Source organism: Rasamsonia emersonii, assembly GCF_000968595.1.
Source record: "Rasamsonia emersonii CBS 393.64 chromosome Unknown ctg1118621760033, whole genome shotgun sequence".
NCBI classification, from domain to species: Eukaryota; Fungi; Ascomycota; class Eurotiomycetes; order Eurotiales; family Trichocomaceae; genus Rasamsonia; species Rasamsonia emersonii.
In genome coordinates this window covers 11,306-30,126 of record NW_013563254.1, presented here as the reverse complement: position 1 = coordinate 30,126, position 18,821 = coordinate 11,306, and the positions used below count along the sequence as shown (strand labels likewise).

At 45.3% G+C, this 18,821-nt stretch overlaps 7 protein-coding genes across 7 annotated transcripts; 4 read left to right on the top strand and 3 right to left on the bottom strand.

The window, feature by feature from the left end:
* Positions 1-115: 115 nt before the first annotated feature.
* Positions 116-1,413, top strand: T310_2600 (uncharacterized protein; the record flags this gene model as incomplete). Its single annotated transcript, XM_013474504.1, has 4 exons — positions 116-203; positions 533-579; positions 611-975; positions 1,122-1,413. The coding sequence occupies 4 exons, from the start codon at positions 116-118 to the stop codon at positions 1,411-1,413; spliced, it is 792 nt and encodes a 263-aa protein (XP_013329958.1).
* A 994-nt stretch (positions 1,414-2,407) lies between these two features.
* T310_2599 (superoxide dismutase) lies at positions 2,408-3,522 on the top strand (the record flags this gene model as incomplete). Its single annotated transcript, XM_013474503.1, has 5 exons — positions 2,408-2,420; positions 2,852-3,031; positions 3,091-3,242; positions 3,340-3,436; positions 3,500-3,522. The coding sequence occupies 5 exons, from the start codon at positions 2,408-2,410 to the stop codon at positions 3,520-3,522; spliced, it is 465 nt and encodes a 154-aa protein (XP_013329957.1).
* Positions 3,523-6,095: 2,573 nt separating this feature from the next.
* On the top strand, positions 6,096-7,229 carry T310_2598 (uncharacterized protein; the record flags this gene model as incomplete). The annotated part of the gene is made up of 4 exons (XM_013474502.1): positions 6,096-6,169; positions 6,292-6,584; positions 6,672-6,909; positions 7,103-7,229. The coding sequence occupies 4 exons, from the start codon at positions 6,096-6,098 to the stop codon at positions 7,227-7,229; spliced, it is 732 nt and encodes a 243-aa protein (XP_013329956.1).
* Positions 7,230-8,740: 1,511 nt separating this feature from the next.
* T310_2597 (Endochitinase) lies at positions 8,741-10,014 on the bottom strand (the record flags this gene model as incomplete). Its single annotated transcript, XM_013474501.1, has 7 exons — positions 8,741-8,894; positions 9,071-9,152; positions 9,264-9,286; positions 9,356-9,439; positions 9,500-9,544; positions 9,699-9,839; positions 9,938-10,014. 7 exons carry the CDS (start codon positions 10,012-10,014, stop codon positions 8,741-8,743), a joined length of 606 nt encoding a protein of 201 aa, XP_013329955.1.
* A 2,322-nt stretch (positions 10,015-12,336) lies between these two features.
* T310_2596 (NmrA-like family protein) lies at positions 12,337-13,495 on the bottom strand (the record flags this gene model as incomplete). The annotated part of the gene is made up of 5 exons (XM_013474500.1): positions 12,337-12,405; positions 12,468-12,619; positions 12,667-12,859; positions 12,934-13,233; positions 13,295-13,495. 5 exons carry the CDS (start codon positions 13,493-13,495, stop codon positions 12,337-12,339), a joined length of 915 nt encoding a protein of 304 aa, XP_013329954.1.
* Positions 13,496-15,295: 1,800 nt separating this feature from the next.
* T310_2595 (o-methyltransferase) lies at positions 15,296-16,821 on the bottom strand (the record flags this gene model as incomplete). Its single annotated transcript, XM_013474499.1, has 3 exons — positions 15,296-15,618; positions 15,719-16,207; positions 16,467-16,821. The coding sequence occupies 3 exons, from the start codon at positions 16,819-16,821 to the stop codon at positions 15,296-15,298; spliced, it is 1,167 nt and encodes a 388-aa protein (XP_013329953.1).
* Positions 16,822-17,441: 620 nt separating this feature from the next.
* T310_2594 (uncharacterized protein) lies at positions 17,442-18,239 on the top strand (the record flags this gene model as incomplete). The annotated part of the gene is made up of 3 exons (XM_013474498.1): positions 17,442-17,469; positions 17,530-17,753; positions 17,838-18,239. 3 exons carry the CDS (start codon positions 17,442-17,444, stop codon positions 18,237-18,239), a joined length of 654 nt encoding a protein of 217 aa, XP_013329952.1.
* Positions 18,240-18,821: the final 582 nt, after the last annotated feature.

The window sequence follows — 18,821 nt, the reverse complement described above, 5'->3', positions numbered from 1 at the left end:
ATGGGGAGTGGTACAGGTGCACATTGTGAGAACAAGGGCTCGCCTTAATCTATTGAATGCTTTTCCAATACAGACTGCAGATATCACCATCCAATCTGGTTCGAACACTATCGTCATGGGCGCACCTCTGTGTCTCGAATTTAGCAAGATTTTCGACCGCACTCCCCCTTCGATTTGTCATTATTTTGCACTTTTCCTTGCTTGTATGTATGATACCCGCGATTAGAACCTTAATATCAAGAATGTAGTTGAGTTGATCACCTGACTAACCAGTTCACCTCGTTAAAGCGGCAGTGTCCAAGTTAGGCAGGTTTGGTTGACCTCCAGTGAGATGAGGGCTGGAACGAATCATCATCTCCTTCATTTTCATCTTCGACTTCATCGTCATCGTTATCCTCATCATGCTTCCTCATCATTCATCCAAGAGCATGATGAACTTCCTCTCCCTTCTGTCTTTCTGACTCACTTAGATGCTCTTTGCGTAGCAGCAATCGGTTCTCGAAATCTAGATCTTGCTAGCAATGCTCATCAGCGATGACGAGATTCTCAACCCCAACATTACAAACTTGCCTAGCAAAAGTAAGCTGATTGCACTCTGCCGGAAAAACAGGTCCACCAACCACTTTACTACACCTCCCCTGATGGCCGGAAATTCTTTATCAAACATGGAGAAGGTGTCACCATGGCTGAGGCGCGGACACAGCTCTATTTCTTCAACCAGATTGCTGCCCGTCCTGACATCACGATCCGCATCCCTGAGATCTACCATGCCCGTATTTCCCGGGGCTACGAAAGATATATCGTGATGGAGTACATTGATGTCCACGGCTTTGCTTCCCTTGAGCAGAGAGCGAGAGCAATTACGGACCTCGTAAACATCGAGCCTCCTCATGGTGCGACACCTGGGCCGATTGGTGGTGGCCGGATAAACACCCCTTTTTTAAATGGTTTGAATCTGCTATCGAATACTCATCTGTGAGCCAACTGGAGACGCATGTTAATAATGTAGGACATTACTGCACTTTTCTTTTTTATAAGTACTCCTACTAATCCGATACTGTTTTATAGGTCCTTAAGATCCTCTCTTGGCATAGCGGGAAGAACGAGACTGTTGATTTCAGCCATGACAAATCCGTCTGCTACTACTCCGACATTGATAGGCAGAACTTTCCTGTTGATGGGCAGGGACAAGTCTGGGTCGTGGATTTTGAGCAGGCTGGTGTATTGCCGGAGAGCTTCATGAGCTTTGCTCTCGATATGAAGTTCAAAGACCCACTGCCACCATCCACGTATCGAAAGGATATCCCCATTGAGAGGACCAAAAATCTGAGGCCAATGGTTAGGGCTTATCGGATCTTGCAGAAGGCTGTCGATGAGTTTGGTAAGTACAAGACTTACTTCCCTACTCCATGAACTATGCTCTATACGTTGCAAAATGTGAAATATATATTTACAAATATGCACGCGTGCTTTTAGGCCTCGAAGGACCTGGCCTTGAACCTGTGACCCGCAGTCGTCGGGCCAGGGGTTGGCCTAGTTGCCTATATGCAGACGCTTCTAACACAGGTAAAATCTCATCACATCGGGGGATATATCTTACGAAGGCAAGATCAAAAAAGAAGAGGGATTTTTTTTGGATACAGGACACCATTTTTGCTATTGTCTTTAGGAGTCATAGGGGATGACCTACTACCACCTTTACTTTCCAATCTGTCCTCTACATAGCTTCTAGGTTTAATGTTGCTAAACAACTGGCACAAGCATTAAGGAAGGATGGGTGAAAATGGAGTGATTACCTATCTAGGTAGGTAGCTGGTTAGCATCGGTGGAAGATTAGTCAGGGAGCACGTGCCCTGGCCTGGCCAAGAACTGCTTATGAATCCACATGCAAGTTCGCTCGCATCTTGCGTCGGATGGTGTCAGGATGATGTTAACGGGGCCTCTCGGAAGACGGAGGGGCAAGGCAGCCGCACCCAAACAAAGCGTCATCGGAAATATAGCCCCGCTCGCTCTCATGCCGAGCGCGAACAGCACGAGGATGAGGTGCATAGATCATGGCCATGAGAAGCAGCTCAGAACAGGTCAGCAGAGGGGCTAGAAGTGGTAAAGGCAATTATCACTCTTCATGACAGAAGACGCAATCCAAGGCTCGCCATGCATGGGCAGATAGACCAGTATTTGCAGGTAATCAGTCGTAGGTTCTCGAAGGGGAGGGCGAAAGCAGCAGGTGGGGTTCACCCCTCAGCGAGGCCGGTCCGAGTGCCTCTGGGCTGTCGTCGCTTTCCTCGCTCTCTTATTAAAAGAAGTCTCTTCCTTCCCCCAATCTCAACCGAGAGCTCTTCAGCATTGTATTCTGCTACTCTTCACGAGGTCTTTAGTCGAGAAAAACAGTTGCAACACCGTCACAATGGTCAAGGCCGGTATGTAGAGAAGCCCATCTGCCCCTCCTCCAGCCACATCCCTCCTCCTCTTGTGTTTTGTCTCCCCGCCTGGCGGGCGCGTTCTCCACGATCGTCCCCCAGGTTGAGCGCATTTGAGCACCTTGGGGAGGCGCCAACATCGCCCCCCTTCGTCGCCAGCCTATCATCGCGCTTGGCCTGCTGCTCTTCCTGGTCATTGTTCCTTAGTTCTGGTTCGGGAAATTCCATGCAAAAACTTCACGCTGAAGCTTCCAGTCGCCAGGAAGATCACTGGTGCTGGGTCAAGCATGGTCCCTGACCGGAGTCGAGGGGGCTTCCAATTGGGTCGCTCTCGATCCCGTTGAAGCTCCTATACGTTCCACGCCCGCTTTCACCTCTGCAGCAGTCTGGCATGGAGGCAATGTTCTCGAGCTAACCTCTCTTCGTATCAGTCGCTGTCCTCCGTGGAGACTCCAAGGTCTCCGGCACTGTCACCTTCGAGCAGCCCGACGAGAACTCGCCCACCACCATCTCCTGGAACATCACCGGCCACGACCCCAACGCAGAGCGTGGTTTCCACGTCCACCAGTTTGGTGACAACACCAACGGCTGCACTTCTGCCGGTCCTCACTGTATGCTCTCCAGACCGTTGCAGTAGACGAGTCCAGATTACTGACGCCCATGTCTTCAGTCAACCCTTACGGCAAGACCCACGGTGCTCCTACCGATGCTGAGCGCCACGCTGGTGACCTGGGCAACATCAAGACTGACGCTAATGGCAACTCTGTCGGTTCCATCACGGACAACCAGATCAAGCTGATTGGCGCTGAGAGCGTTCTTGGCGTACGTGGCCCTGTTTTTATTTGGAGTTTATGCTGCGATTATTTCAATCGATCCAATTTCGGTATTCCGGATGTGTCATGCTGACTCGAGAGAATAGCGCACCATTGTCGTGCACGCCGGTACTGATGACCTCGGCCGTGGCGGCAACGAGGAGTCCAAGAAGACCGGTAACGCTGGTGCTCGCCCTGCTTGCGGTACGTCATTTTCAAAACTTATCCCATTGCCCCAGAACAGAAAGGCTGACGGATCAATTCCAGGTGTTATTGGTATTGCCGCATAAATGACCCGCCAGGTCGAGTGTTGAGGGTGCCTGATTTGTAGGTACTCAAGACTAGCATGATGACGGAAACGTAATCATGAAATGATCTGAAACGGGACATTCAAAAGCCAGATGCTGGATCTGAATTTGCCTGTGGCAATAGGATCTCTGTTAGATAAATGAAATGCAAACTGTATTTCTTGTCTATCCTCTGGTTATTTCCTTGCAACGAATCTCCATTCATTGCCCATTATCTGCTGTAGCATGAGAAACCGGTAGTAGAGGAAAAGGAGTACAAAGGCTAGAGCAACTTGAATAGTTAAAGCCCGCTAAGAAAACGGATCTGTTAATTGAAGAAGAGGAGTACCTAGTCACAATAGTTAGGTATATGAAATCATGACCGGATGCCAGAGAAGCATACTGGGGCTCACCGCTCCATGGTAGCAAATAAGTAGAGTCGAGCCACGGTACCGGCACTAATATTATCACTCTGCTTTTAGAGGTACCAAGATGCCTACCTAGGTAGGTCAAAATATCGTATAACAATCTGCGAGCAGCTCTTTCCTTCCTCACTCGGACATCGCCGCTTTAAGCGGGTGAGCTGGGTGAGTCAGGGTGATAAGATCACCTAGTCAAGGTGATTTGCTCACCTGTACTCACCCCATCTTCACCTATCCTTCCCTTATACTACTTGCGCCGGCTGTTTAGCAACATCCAACCCAGGAACCATGCAGAGAAGAGATTGGATAATAAATGTGACAGTATGCCATCCCCTGCTGACCTCAGAGAAAAGGACAATAGGAAAAATTGTGTCCTGCGACCCTGTTTCTCCTCTGTTCTTTCCAGCCTTTTATTTCCTCTCCCTTTCCTCCCCTCCTGTACTTGTTATGATCTTGCAAAAATCTTTCTGTATTTCTATGCCTAATTCTATAGATTTCCTTCTCTTTTCTTCTCATCTTTTTTCTTCTCTTCTCTTCTCTTCTTTTTTTTTCCGCCGCAGATTAGTGGTTGAAATTTTCCAAAATGCCGAAGACAAAGGTGGATAGACTTGCTTGTGCCAAAGTGAATGGCTATGAGAGAGGGGCACATTAAGAGAAGGACAGCATAAGAGCAGAAAACAAATATTCAGAGGAGTTGATCCAACTTTAGAATAAAGTTTTAGAAGATTATAAGATATATATATGTATATACTTTGATCTACTATCTTTTATGATGATAACTAATTATCTTAAAGATGGGCATCACAGGATAATGATATGAATGAAGAAGATTATCTCTATAAAGGGCAACCTGCACCAGATTTAGCCACTATTAAAGATTTTATTTATTATTACATATTCTCTACCTAAGGAATGCTCTCTCTCTGGCTAATTATGTCTTCTGTATTAAACTTTGCTAAATGATTTTTTGCTAGGTTTATTTATATTATGAAGACCATTTTTGACAAGAAGGATATAGAAGATGTTTACTATATAGGTTGTTATGGTTAAGGCATTTTATGCTATATTCTAATGACAAGGACTAGATTAAGAAGACTCTCATTAAGGAGGATATTATTGAGAATAAGAAACATGCTAAGCACATGTTTACACATTGTGATTTAACTAACTAATATCATTATTTCTATATAGACTAATGATGACCTGGTCTTCATTCATGAGCAATACAGGATTCAAATGACCTTTGCTATCTTAATATACTGCTACTCTGGAGCAAGAATTGGGGCCTTTATTCCTGATATGTCAAAAGCAGATGATCAGGGACTCTAATATAAGGTATGGATTATTATCCTATATTATTGGACACGTCTCTGAATGGCTTTAGGACGTTGACTTATACCTATATTGCAGACCTGATAGAGAAAAGGAAATTTTCTTCCATCTTAATTAAAAATGGGTCAAAAACAATAATGACCCCAAAAATACAGTATAAGATATGCTCTTCCTTGCCCCTAAGCCAACATCCTGACTGGCCTTTCTAGGTTCTATGTGGTAATGAGAGAATATGGGAAGCTTTGCTTCAATCTGGTCCCCTATCTACTGACACTAGCATTTGCAGATAATGCGCTTTTCAGCTTAGATAATATTAAGGTGCTAGACAACATAGAACCTAATGGAACTGAGCCCATTCGGCTGCTGTGGAAGCCATGTGTTCGAGGTGAACCAGTTCTTCGGATGGTCACCAGAGCCGGTGGTGTTTCAAGACGTGCTTTAACTTGTGAGACATTCTGTCGACTTTTCAGAGCAATAGTCTGCAACGCTGGATACTATGAGATTATTTGCAGCTCTGGCTGGTCTCCCTTCGACACTTTATAGACCCTCGGAGTGGGAGAAAGAAAAATCAAGAGGGAATACAGCCTCTTTTCGATTTACGAGGAAAACCAGAGCTACGTAACGCTGCTGAAAAGCTGGGCTTCCGGAATGGACATGCCCTGTCAAAAGACTGTCGAAGATCTGAATATTCCGGCATTTCAATATGTGTTCAAAACACTCTCTAACAATCCTGCTGAGATCGATCTCCCCAAGAAAACTGCTCATCTAGCGAGAATGTTCCGGGAGCTCTTCCCACAGTCTCAAGGCAGCTGAGAAACAACTATGACTCCTGCTTTTACCTCAGACTCTGATAGCGACAAGGCGAGCTGTCGAGCCGATCGGCTGCAGAGAGAAGAGTACCGGAGGAACCGGGCATTTTTTTCTTTCTCAAACATATTTATGGTCCCCACCAGCAGGCTAAACGATACCCGACTTCCTTTGCTGTCGCATGAGAAATATTCTTTACTTTCTTCGAGAGGCAGCCACTCCTTGATATCTTAACTCAATATGACCCTCCTTCTGATGAGGATTCTGTCAGATCTTCGGTTGAGCTTCAGCCTTATCCCCCTGGAATCCCAGACCGCACAGAACCGGAGCCTGACTCCTCTGCGGACCATACAGAGCTGGAGTCCGTCATTCCTTCAGCTCATGCAATGGATGGTGTTGAAATAGCGGCTCCCTTAGCCGCTGGATTTGAGGATGACCTGTATATAGCCCCACTTGCAAAAAGGTCCGAAATATCTATCCGTCGCAGCGCAGCGGAAATCCTACGTATGTGGTATCAAAATGGCAACCCTCAGTTGATTATTTTCTTTATATTTGATTCCTAGGCGTACTATAAGTTCCTATGCGACGCAGCGTTTGAAATTAGGTCCACACTGAATGACCTTGCCAGACATCACTATTTTCTTGTAATTGAAGGAAATCAGGTGCGAGCTCCGAGCCATGAGGATCTGTTCGAGGAGGCGCAAAAGGCGCGGCTTTTATTGGTAGGTATGAAGACCTCTCGTGGTACAAAGACCAAGGAGCCTTCTCATGGAGCCGCAACAAAGAATGCAGGTATATCCTTGCAGGAGTTTGAAGACTATCTTTCGAAGTATGATGTATGAACAGGGAAACGACGAGCAGAGGACGATGACGATGAAAATACAGAGTCAAATCCTGCGAGAAAGAGGCATTTGTAACTGTGGGAGAGTTCTTATGTGTATATTCTCCAAAATCCGTCGATTATTAGTTTTAACCCTTCTTAGTTCTATTAAGAGAAACATGAAATCTTAATAAGACAACAGCTTTTGTATAGAAGGAAACATGCTTCATGGAGAGAGGTCCATGGCTGTGATCCACTTTTCGTTGATGCAATTCATTTTGGTTGATGCGATCCAATTTGGCCGCAAATCCGATCTAGATGCGGTCTGATTGGTTGATTTCGTACAGAAGAGGAATGAGCTGGCACCTAATTTTGACGTGGTTTCAAAAAAAACACGGTTCTTTAGCCGTCGGTCTGATTAGAGACTACGATTTACCAGCCCTGCCAAACCCGTCATCACATTGGCTGGGATCATTGTATACTGCTGGATGTAAGCCAAGCCTCCCGACTTGCAAGGCTTTCTGACCAGCTAGCTTTCATGGCGGTGTGGTATTAATGTGGAGAGAGAATCCACGTGGAAAGACGTCCCGTATGGAGAGAGAATCCACATGGAACAAGATTCCACATGGAGAGAGATTCCATACGGAGTGAGATTCCACATGGAAAGGCATTCTATATGGACAGGGCGGCTGCAATTCAATTTGGATGCAATCCATTCTCGTTGATACGGTCCGATTAGTTGACCTTGATAATCTCCCTGTGAATAGGATCCGCGCTAGGCAATAGACATCGGCTCACACCAGTTGCCAACACTGCTTAACCGCCCAGTTCCGACACTGTATGTTGGTTTAACGGCATGATTCTTGTAATAAGGGTACTTAATTGTTAATCTGTCTATTATTAATGGGCTTTTTGCGCTATTGCGAACATAGGGTGGTTGGTTGTTATTGACCCTTCAAGCAGAGTACTCCACTTATGCTGAAGATAGAGCTGAGCCGCATTCTATATGAGTTGAACATTACTCTTGTCAATCTGATTACACAAGTAGATCAGGGAACATACTCTAAGTACGTGCGACAAGTCAAGGAATCGGATAAATCCAATCTTATGGCAGCTATCGAAAAGTAACCAAAGCTGATAGGAAGAAAGGAAAAGAGGTTGGAAGTTCGCGCAGAGCGCCATATAACAACCTCCAGCCTTAAGATCCTGCCTTAAAACTAACCCTAATACGTACAAATAACATGTGACGCGCAGACCAGCGCTATCACTATATGTGAGAATATCTATTATTCTAAAACAAATGAACGCAAGATGGTAAAACCAATATAGATGAGTGAGTGAGAATGGACAGAGAAGTATAAAGCTTAAGATGCAAAGAGAGAAATCAATGTAGATCCGTTTTGTTTTATAGGTTGCGCATTTAATTTAATAAGAAGAAAAATCTAGCCTTTAAGTTATTATAGATGGATACTGGGTAACTAAGCAAATTCTGGCTCTAATCAAGGACAGCCGTTCTACCAACTTTATTGATAAGCTATTCCTGCTAATCAGCTTTTGTCTAGTAGAGGTGCAGATATAGATCAGTATAATGGGAGTTTGCATATTATAGCAATCAGACTCTCATTACCAGGCCTCCGCTGCTTTCCCAGTACATGCTGTCGCCCAGACCCTTTTGCTGGATATATTAGGCTTTCCAGTTGACCACATTGGGTGTATTGTAACTAATCATGACTTTCTTGTTCGGGTCATAACTGTAACTAGTGATAAGCTGGTTGAGTTCATATACAATAGCGCCTGTCTAAGGCAGGGTCTTATAGTCCTAGACGCTGTCTCTCCTCTCTTATTTGCCAGGGCCAACACTGTTATATGAGGTACCTGGTCCCTCCGTGTTAAGAAATGACCTATCATAGAGAGGTATGCCCAAGTTGATTTTGCTAGGATCGACACCATTAGAAATATAGAAGGCGATGGCCTGGTCGGTGTTAAATGGGGTGCTGGATGGGTCAGAGCTTGATGTGTAGACATTTGCAAGTTTCTCAACAACTGATGACCATTTGAATGTTTGTTAGCTGATCTAGGCTATAACTAGATCAGAAAAGGGCAACGAACAGATCTATTATGGTTGATTTGTTAGCTAAGAGGCCTTTTTAGAGGCTAGAAGAGTATGAACCTGTAATCATAGGCCATTAAGTTCCAGAAATCAATATACTGGTCCATCTCTGCAAGATGTAGGGACTGATAATTGGAGGGACCTATATGATGTTAGTTAGTATAACAGGATAATATCGTGCAGCTGACAATCTGGTGCAAACCTGCCTGCTGGCGACGCAACACTAAGCAAAAGATGGGTGCCATTTACATACTGCGCAAAGTACCTGTCCAGAGCCTAGGGATAAGTATTGTTAGCATTAAGCACTATCTAAGAGGGTTTCATTTAGATATAAATCGATCTCACTTCCCGTAGAAACAGCACCATGTTATTGGCCTCTGTACCACTGCTGGGATACTGTGTAAATACATCTTAAGTAAGCTTAACGGCCTAATAAGTTGATTTTCTGTAGATAGAAAATATGCAAGGGGGTTTTTTTTGTTTTCTTACCTCCTAGTCAATGTCAATGTCATTGAATCTAAGATTCTGGACCATCTAGACAGCGGTTAAGGCAAATATCTGCCTCCCAGCCTGTGTGGTAGTAAAAATTGAGAAGCTAGGGGAGTATGTGTACCCCTTGATAGAATATAGTGTTTTTAGATTCCTCCTTTTTTGTTTGAGCAGGAATAATTGTTTAATATAGCCGTACATATTGTTCCTAGGCTCATCCCAGGAGTCGCCAGGGTAGTGTTTCTGAATATCTGCATATGGGTCGGGAAGTTGTACCTCTCTAATAGTGGGATCAACATTGCCAAAGGCATAAAGAACGTAAATAAGGGTATCAAAAGTTCTGCGGATTAAAGTTATGTGCATAAATTACTTGTAAGCAAATAACAATTAGCAAAAGGGAGATAAAGAACTCAATTATAGAGAGTTTACCATACTAACCTAGTCAATAAAGTATGCCGTGGATCAAAATCCTGCAGAGGAACTCCTTTTCCGGTGCGGCAGATGGAGAAGGTCATTGGTCAAAGGAATGGCAGCGTTGGCCAGCTAACTGAGACCCAAAAACAAAGATAAAGGAAAGCAGTTCGACTGAGAACGCAAGATTGCATATATAGGGTTTCGATATGCTGTGTTACTGCAATCAAGTAGTTCTGCGAGCCGCTTTTGGTGCGCAGGTTGCGTGCCACTCTGGTACGAGTGGTTTCCTTGTCCGAGGGTCGACCTTGTAATAAATGTCGAGTAGCACTTCCTCCGAGAAGATTATATATCCTCTCAGTCTCTATTTTTATCTAATCATAATAGCTCAGATTCTCGCAATCATAATGCGATTTTGTCGGGGTATACGATCCAGATTTTTTTTCCAGGATGAAACTGAAATCGCTTTACATCGAGATCTCTATTATTATTTACTCCTCCTATCTCTCCCAGACAGAAGGCTCGGTGGCTGTATTACCATCGGAAGAACCACCTCCATATTCAGGTAGGTGGGATATCTTAAGGCAGTTAGGCATATAGATAACCAAGTCTTAGAAACTGGAATTGTCTCAATCCATGATTGACACAACTGTGTGTAGATGCGGCTTAAATGGCTTAAATCTATCATATTTGCATTGAGGTGGAAAACGGGACCTTATAATCATTGTCTATATTCTATATGATTGTGAGCTGTCATTTAGATTATAAGAACATGAAGAAGGAAATTCTTCTAACCTTCGTGTATCATAATAAGCGATCCATCTCTGGCATAGCATAACAGCCCCATATATGCTAATGTCATGACATTTCATAATGAATGTGTGATGTTGGAAATAGTTCAAGAGAATGTTGTGGCCCAAAGTCTAGTTCCAACCTAATATATATTGCTCGCGTCTACAGCCTCTATTAAGAAATAAATGGCTTCTCATATTTCTACCCCGTTAATATTCTTATCTAGATTAAGACCCCAGAGATTCAAGTAACATTGTTTGCATTACTACAGGGCTATAGTTGCTTAAGCCAGCACATTTTCCATCATTCTAAATATGTAAAACATGCGCTCTTAGAGGTCTATTAATTCTTGTTTAGACTCCTTATTGTAGATAAGTTCTGCTCTGAGGTAGCTGACTTTATAGGTTAACTCCTCAATCTATTCCTGTAAGTTAGCAGATAGTGTCTTTTTGGATTGCTGAAGGCGGGATAGAAGTCATTTAATATTAGAAGTTGTGCCCCTATTGCAGAGGATTTGATGATTGAGGGGAGTAATTTCCTCAGCAATGGGGAAGAGAGTGTGCCTTGGAAAACGTTCCATATTTAATGAGAGATTTGCATATGAGAAAGACAGACATAAGCAGCCCGCAGTCGCGCAATTTAAGGTATGGAAATGTGGCGAAAATGGACTGTCTCTGCCTGCATGCATCTGCGAGTTACACTTATATGTGGCCCAGGAATCATGTCATTCTCAGCAAAGAATAGTGGCCGGATGTTTCTATGCCGGACTTCATCAACTCCTCCAGGCAGAAGCCTGAAATACTCACCCGTTACAAGTGAGGGATGAAACAAAAAAATGGATCGCAGATTCCAAAACCGGAGACCAGATTGAGCCATTTTCGACGGTGACAGCCGATGGGACACTCTCGCCGAGCCAGGAAGAGCGCGGGGGTGATTATGGGGTGATCTAGATCAACCGGTGGCTGGGACGAGACTCAACTAGCTGATCACTTGTATGACATGTAGCTCTTTTGGGCGTCCTATGCTGAGAGCGACCATCGAACCAATAATTGGGACTTCGTTTTTACCTGTTGGAGGAAGGGGTGAGTAACATCGTGGCGCGCGGCTCAGCAATGTCCAAGGGTGGACCAAGCTGTCGGGCCGAGCCGTCTACTAGGATGTTAACGGCGACAACCCTTTGGGGGCCGGCTGGTGATGGGTGTTAGCCCTGTGACAGATAACCCTTCAAATAACACCCTGATCGGCCCAAGGTTAAGATGGAGTAGCGTCCGATAACCCTATCGCATTGTTCCCACTAAGGCGCTTATGGGACACACAGATACGCGGTAGCTGTGCCGCAATCATGCTCACCCAATTAAAGAGCTCCTCTGTCCGCAGTGAACAGACGTTGATCTCCTTGTCTTTCTTATCCGGTCCCTTTATTCTAACTATGGCTTCCAATTCTTGTATGCGATCCTCCAGCGACCTTGTGCGCTCGGACCCGGAAATCATGCACTCGGAACCACCCACACAAACGAAGTAAGCTCTTCTTCAGTGACCTGAAAATTACATTATATTCTCATCGCCCAATTGCTTGTATGTGTCCTTAAGCTATATATATATATTGCGTATTGCCTGTAACCGTCAAAGAGTCTCTAGAGAACAGAACTCCAATCCGATCTCTTGACGTAGTCCATCCATGTGGTCACAGTAGATTCTGTAACCTAGAGAGAAAAGTTAGAGCCCCGCATCTAGCACAGCACCGATATGCAATTTCTTGACCTACCTCTTCAGGATTCACAATGTCTGCTCCACGTTTCAGGCCGTAATTCTGGAAATAGGAAAACATGTTCCAAACCCCATCGGTGTAAATCGGCATGACTGCTTGCAGCTCTTCCTTGGATGACAGCTCTTGCACCTTTGCTGGCTTGCCAAGAACTAGATTTGTTCAGCAGAAGCAATATAACTGGAAGGATAAGAATTACCTTGTGACCATTGCTTCATCATATCAGCATACGATATGTGCTCGCCAGCGGCAAGTACACGTTTGCCATAAAACTTTGACCCTCCGTCGACTATTCCCTTCACAAATTTTCCCACGTCTTCCTCAGCGTCAATGGCACTAACGACTGTAGAGGGCGCGCAGGGAACTTTGACAGTATAGACGCCGTCACTATCCTAGATAACATTTCAGCATAAACCGTAACAGATTCATCGTCCTGATGGATTTGCCTGGTCGCTTTTGAACACACCTTTTGTATTTTGAGGAATGATCCATCCGATGCGAGGCCGCTCATATAATGACCGACCCAAAGATAGGTTGCATTCAACCCGGTTTCCCGAATGTACTCCTCGACCATGGCCTTGGAGTCACAATGGGGAACTGCAATATTGCCATCGCTCAGTTTTGTCATATGTGGCAACGACGACCAGATGAGATGGTTCACTTTAGCTTCTACCGCAGCATCAGCGATGTTTCGCCCTTGACGATATTCTCGCTCCGCATCGAACGTTTCCACGAAGTTGGTAACCCCGAAGACGGCAGTTGCGCCCTAAAGATGTCAGCGGGCCTTAAACTAAAATATTCCACGGTGTGAGGTATGCATGATTTACCTCAAAGGCAGCAGCCAATGACTTTGGGTCATCGAGATCGCCCTTGACTACCTCGACTCCTCCTTGCTCCAACTGGCGTGCTGCTGGCTTGGAGGGGTCGCGAGTAACAGCTCGAACATGCCAACCGGGAACGGACGAGAAGGCTTTGACTACACTTCCTCCTTGAACCCCTGTCGCCCCGAGGACCACTATGATACTCATTTTCACAAGAAGACACAGAGAGCACTATAGAATTGCTATGGCTGCGAACGATCAGCTTTTTGGCCAGGGAGAAAATAATAAATAATTGGGTGGGATAACAAAGGGTCTTGTATGAGGCCACTCAGTATTGATGTCACGTCTATAACCTGTCCGATTCCAGGAAACTTGTATTGTCTCTTCGGGGTCTCCACACATGTCATTATAAATTAGGACCCTCTTTTGTAAGCTTAACCTATCAATCACACAGCTATGTTCCTTTCCTGTCTCGAATTCTGATGGAACCGTTGGTAGCTTTCGGTTGAAACGTTCCGTTACAGCACGGATTACCGGACTCTCGGGGATCCGACAGGCGAATTCGGACGAAAAATTCCGGTGTGCGGAGTAGATCCATCATCGGTGCATGCAGCATGGCGAAGATCAAGGCGAACGGAAATGGCATGCCCGATATCAGGCAGCAAGGACCTACAGCCACAGGGAGAAGGAAGGTACCAGCAAGCCGTAGAACTTGATCGAGAAGGCTTTCGCCCGCAGCAGTATCAGGATGTGTGTCAACGCCTGGCCCGACGCCATGACCCCGATGGTACCGTGAACAGGCAGGTAAGTTCGCAGTGACACTCCCAGAAGATCCGCGATGAGAGCCGGAGGAGAGCCAGGTTTGTAACGGCTATTCTCGCCGCCCTGGCGCCGGCTTCCGCCATGGAGCTTGCTCCGACGACGTTGCAGACGATATTTAAGGAGCAGTAGACGATCTGCAGAATGGACATGAGTCACAGAGCAGCTGAGACGGCATCAGCTGCTTCTGTAAAAACAAATCCGAGACTCGATTGTCGTAAAGAAACCCGGACAGAAACTGCGACCGCCTTAGCCAAATGAACGATCTGAGAATCTGTCCTAAATAGAAGAGTATCGATTACAACAAATAGCAGAACAAATGGCAGCAGAATTTTGGATACGTTGATACGATACATTTGAAGCTATTTAAAAACTCGGTAAGTTCTACGTGGAGCATGAGAGATTCGACGAGGCAGAACATTATTTCACGAAATTATGGACTATTACCTAGTAGTGTCTTGATTAGAGAAGAGGTTCTTGCAACAATATCGGATTCCAAGCTCTTCATTGATTTATTCTCCTGCTGCAGGAAAAACAACAAGTCGCCAAACTCTATTCGACTTTGACAAAGGACTGTCTCTGGCCATAAGAGAAAATCAGGATGAGCTATTGAGTCTTCTTTTAGATAGGGAGGTGGACATCCATAACTTGATATCCAAGTTATCGATATAGTCAACAGAAGATAGTCAGGATTATTCTCCCAGCGCCCACTACTGCAGTCAATATTTACTGGAGTAGATTTGCCAATCAAGTATCTGCTTGGTCCATAGATGCGGAGATTTGCCGCTGAGTGTATGCCAATTTCCTCCATCTCACCCTTCGCATGACAGCAAATAAGGACATCATGTCCGTTCTACATATAAACACCCCTTAATTCCTCTATACCAAATTGGGGTAGTCATTTGAGCTGCGGGTTGAAACGATTAATCCCTCGGAGATAATAATAATACCACCGCATACCACAGACAAGAAAGCATTCGACATCAGTTGTTATAGTCAAAACAAAGCATCAGAAAGGATAACGCATTCATCTAATAAGTTCTTTTCTGTCTATTCAGTCTTTCTCCCCTACCTGATTGACATCGAAATCTGCTTTCAGTCCGATTGGGAACCTCGCAGTTCGTGATTTCTTGGACTCTAGCTTCAGATGCCTCAGCCCTTGCTCCAAAACTCAACAGCACAATCTTCTCACTCGCTCTCTGCCTTCAATACGGCTTCAATGATACTTAGGATACACCCATCGTTGCCCCACACCTTTTTGATTTGTAGACCTGCTGCTTCCAATAGCTCCTCCCATTGTTTCCGGGTTCGCTCCATGCCAGCGACTGTCAACATGTTGAAGTCAAAAAGTGATGGCAGTAACGGAGGGTTCCTGGCCGGTAGTACAACATCGCCAATTAAAATTCGAGAGTAGCCTGGTTTCAACGCAGATGCAGTGTTTCGCAGGATCTCAATACAACGCACGTCGGGCCAGTCATGTAATACACGACGGAAAAAATATGCTCGAGCCCCTAGATTTTTTCAATTTCCAATCAGCTTTAAGCCCACGTAATGATCCATAACGTGATCAGAAAATATAAATGAGGCATAGGCATGTTTAGACAAGCAAACCTTTCACCGGCTGAGGCTTAAAGAAATCATATTCCATGATCTCTATGCCTGCAGTTTCTACCTTCTCTGGCACTGTCCCTTTCAAATCCTGGAGCACGAATCTCCCTTTCAGACCAGGATGCGCTTTCCTGATCTCTTCAAGTGCCTGGCCCTTACCCCCGCCAACATCAACAATCACCACCTCACTATCAGAGACATCTTGTCCTAGTTCATATTCCCACGGGTACACAGCTGACTGAGACTCCGCAAACGCGTAGCTCTGGACCTGCATAGCGGAATTGAGAACAGCCAGGCGAGCAGGGTCGCGTCTAACATAGTCAAAATAGGGCAGGGTCGTTTTATGATAATGCTGGAAAGGGCCTCGGTGGATGTCAGATGGGTTCCGGAACTGTGTTTCTGTCAAATATTTTGGGAGATCGAAAAGTGGCGGAATCATGTCATCAAAGCTGTAGACCACTTTCACGTTAGGTCCCGTGGCAATTATAATATCTTTAAGGAAAAAAAAAGGAGAAAAGAATAAAATTAAAATTAAAAATCATTTGTTTGTATACCTGTGTTGAAAGGCATCTCGGAAGGCAGGCACCGTGTACAGGGCTGACAACTCTGTATGACTGTACTTCCGCTCCCCGACCTCTTTGACCACGTCTGTGGCCACGAGCACACGCATAATCCGTTCTGACGGCATCTCACGTTGTCAACAAGCTGTAGCTTTCTCTTTTCAGGGGTTCCTCCATATGTGCAAACTTACCGACAAGCACAATGTCTGCTCTTTGTTCCCCCACCCCTTTGGTGAGCAAATCGATATCCACCCCATCACCAACATCATGTTGACTAAGTGCTTCAAAAATGTTCAGATGAATAGCTGCTCTAATGGCCACATTTTGATTAACTTGGAGGGTTATTTGAAGACTCCTGTCTTTTGGATCCTCCAGTATGTTCTTCAAGTCTCGTAATGTCCGGAGCAGCGATAGCCGGACTGCCTCATGTTCTGCTGAAGCCGACGTTTCACCTTTGGGGACTTGAGTGGTGAGCTTCGATGCTGTAATCGCGAGGGTCTGAATGTGAGCCTGTATGGCCGCTGCTTTGCTGGCAATTTGAGCCATTTACAGCTTCTGAGGCAGCAACGTGAAAGGAGGATAACAGTATGCTGCAATGAATCGCAATGTCTCAGGGGGAGACTCTGCTGCAGGATCTCCGCCCGATTTATGATAGTTGAATACAGAAGCGAGAGACACCGCAGATCGATAGCGGAGCGATGTACTGTACTTGAACAGCTTGTTGTCACATATGACAATTAATTTACCCGACGGAACTGTGCTCCATAAGCATCCGAACATTTGCATTTCGGATACCTAAGGTTCCGTAATCCGTCCTGCGTGCAGCATAGTACACTGTACCTTTCGATCGAACGCTATTGAAAGTGGAGAATAGAGACCCATCTTCCAGCGGGGCTAACATGCTCTCAGCCCATATTCTCAACAAGAATGGGTATTAACTAAGGTTATCTCAATGATTAATCAGCAGTGGGACAGTCAAAAGCCCTTTTCAGTACAGATCTTCCCTATTCCGGCATTGATGGTGAGGTCGTATTTTCACCTCAAGAGTCCAGTGTCAATGTCTCTGCACAAATACACGCATCAAGTCTTGTGTACATCTTCGGCTACTTTTCCCTTCTTGCTAGACTGGGAAATACGATCTGAGCAATATCATTTTGCTCATGAAAATGCACATTTTAGTTATTGGAGCTTCCGGTAAGCACTCTTAACCCATCAATCACATTACCAACATTGACATTCTTATCATCTTTCTAGGCCAAACAGGCTTGGAATTTTGCACTGCAGCCTTGAAGCAAGGACACAGACTGACCCTTTATGTGCGGAACCCAAACAAGATTCCCATTGACGTCGCTAGCCATGCAAATGTCACGGTCATCAAAGGTAGCCTCGAAGATGTTTCTGGCTTACAACAGGCTACCGCGTCAGGTGCCACTATCTTTGTCTCCTTTGCTGGGCCTGGAGCGAAGTCGAGAGGCACAGTAAGTCTTTACAGATAACCACTCTCCAACTTCACTCTTCTTCTTGCACCTTTACTCCAAATACAGAACTAACAAACTGTGTAGCCCATCACCAATTCTATGAAACTGATATTTCCCCTTCTGATCGCCAATAATTTCAAAAGGGCCTTGGTTCTTGGCACATGCTCCTTTCAAGCGCCACAAGACAAAGGTGCTCTGAAGTGGAAAGCGTCCATCATCCTTGTTAAGATTATCGGTGGATCCGCCTTTGAGGAGTTCAACGGATTGGGCGCTTTTGTGACATCTCAGGACGTAACACAGCTTAAATGGACCCTTTTCCGCGTCCCTTTTCTCAATAACGGCCCTGAGGCACCGGTGACCGCCACCTTTACAGGGTCAGGTAGGGATGGGATGTTCTTGTCCAGAAAAAGTATAGCAGCCTGGGTTCTGAAAGAGATGAATGAAGAATCTAATTGGATCGGCAAAGCGCCTGTGCTTTCAAATTAATATGTCAAACGCCAATATCTGGATTATCGGTAGTGTCAAATGTTTTGAACAAAGTACCAAAGTTTGTGAAATCTTCAATGAAATCCGCATTAGCCATAGCAAGGGTTGGTTATGAATCTCATCGCGTCAATGCTATCAATTGACAATGCGTATCAAAAGGAATCATTGGATATTACGATTCTTCCTCATTTACAGAGGTGCATCTGGAGATACATGCAGTACATGCGTAATGCATGCCGCCAATGCCTCTTTGAAATTGCTGCACAAACTCCCGTACCTCGGAGAAACTGTTGTACAGAGGAGCCGGGCGCAACTTTAATAACATCAGGCTCTCTCTTATCACAGACAATTCCAGCCTCCTCCAACCTCTGGGCCACCTTATGGAGCAAGCCTGGCTTGAGCAGGAGGCTCAACTGAGCTCCTCGTGCCTGAGGGTCGGAAGGAGTGATGATGCGGAAGTGCCACGACTCCTCCGTGGTACCGAGGGAAAAGTCTGCAAATTTTCCACACTGTCTCCAAGCACCTCTATGAGCAAGGGCTTGTTTGCGGACACAGACTGAAGTACCGCACAGTAGGAAAATA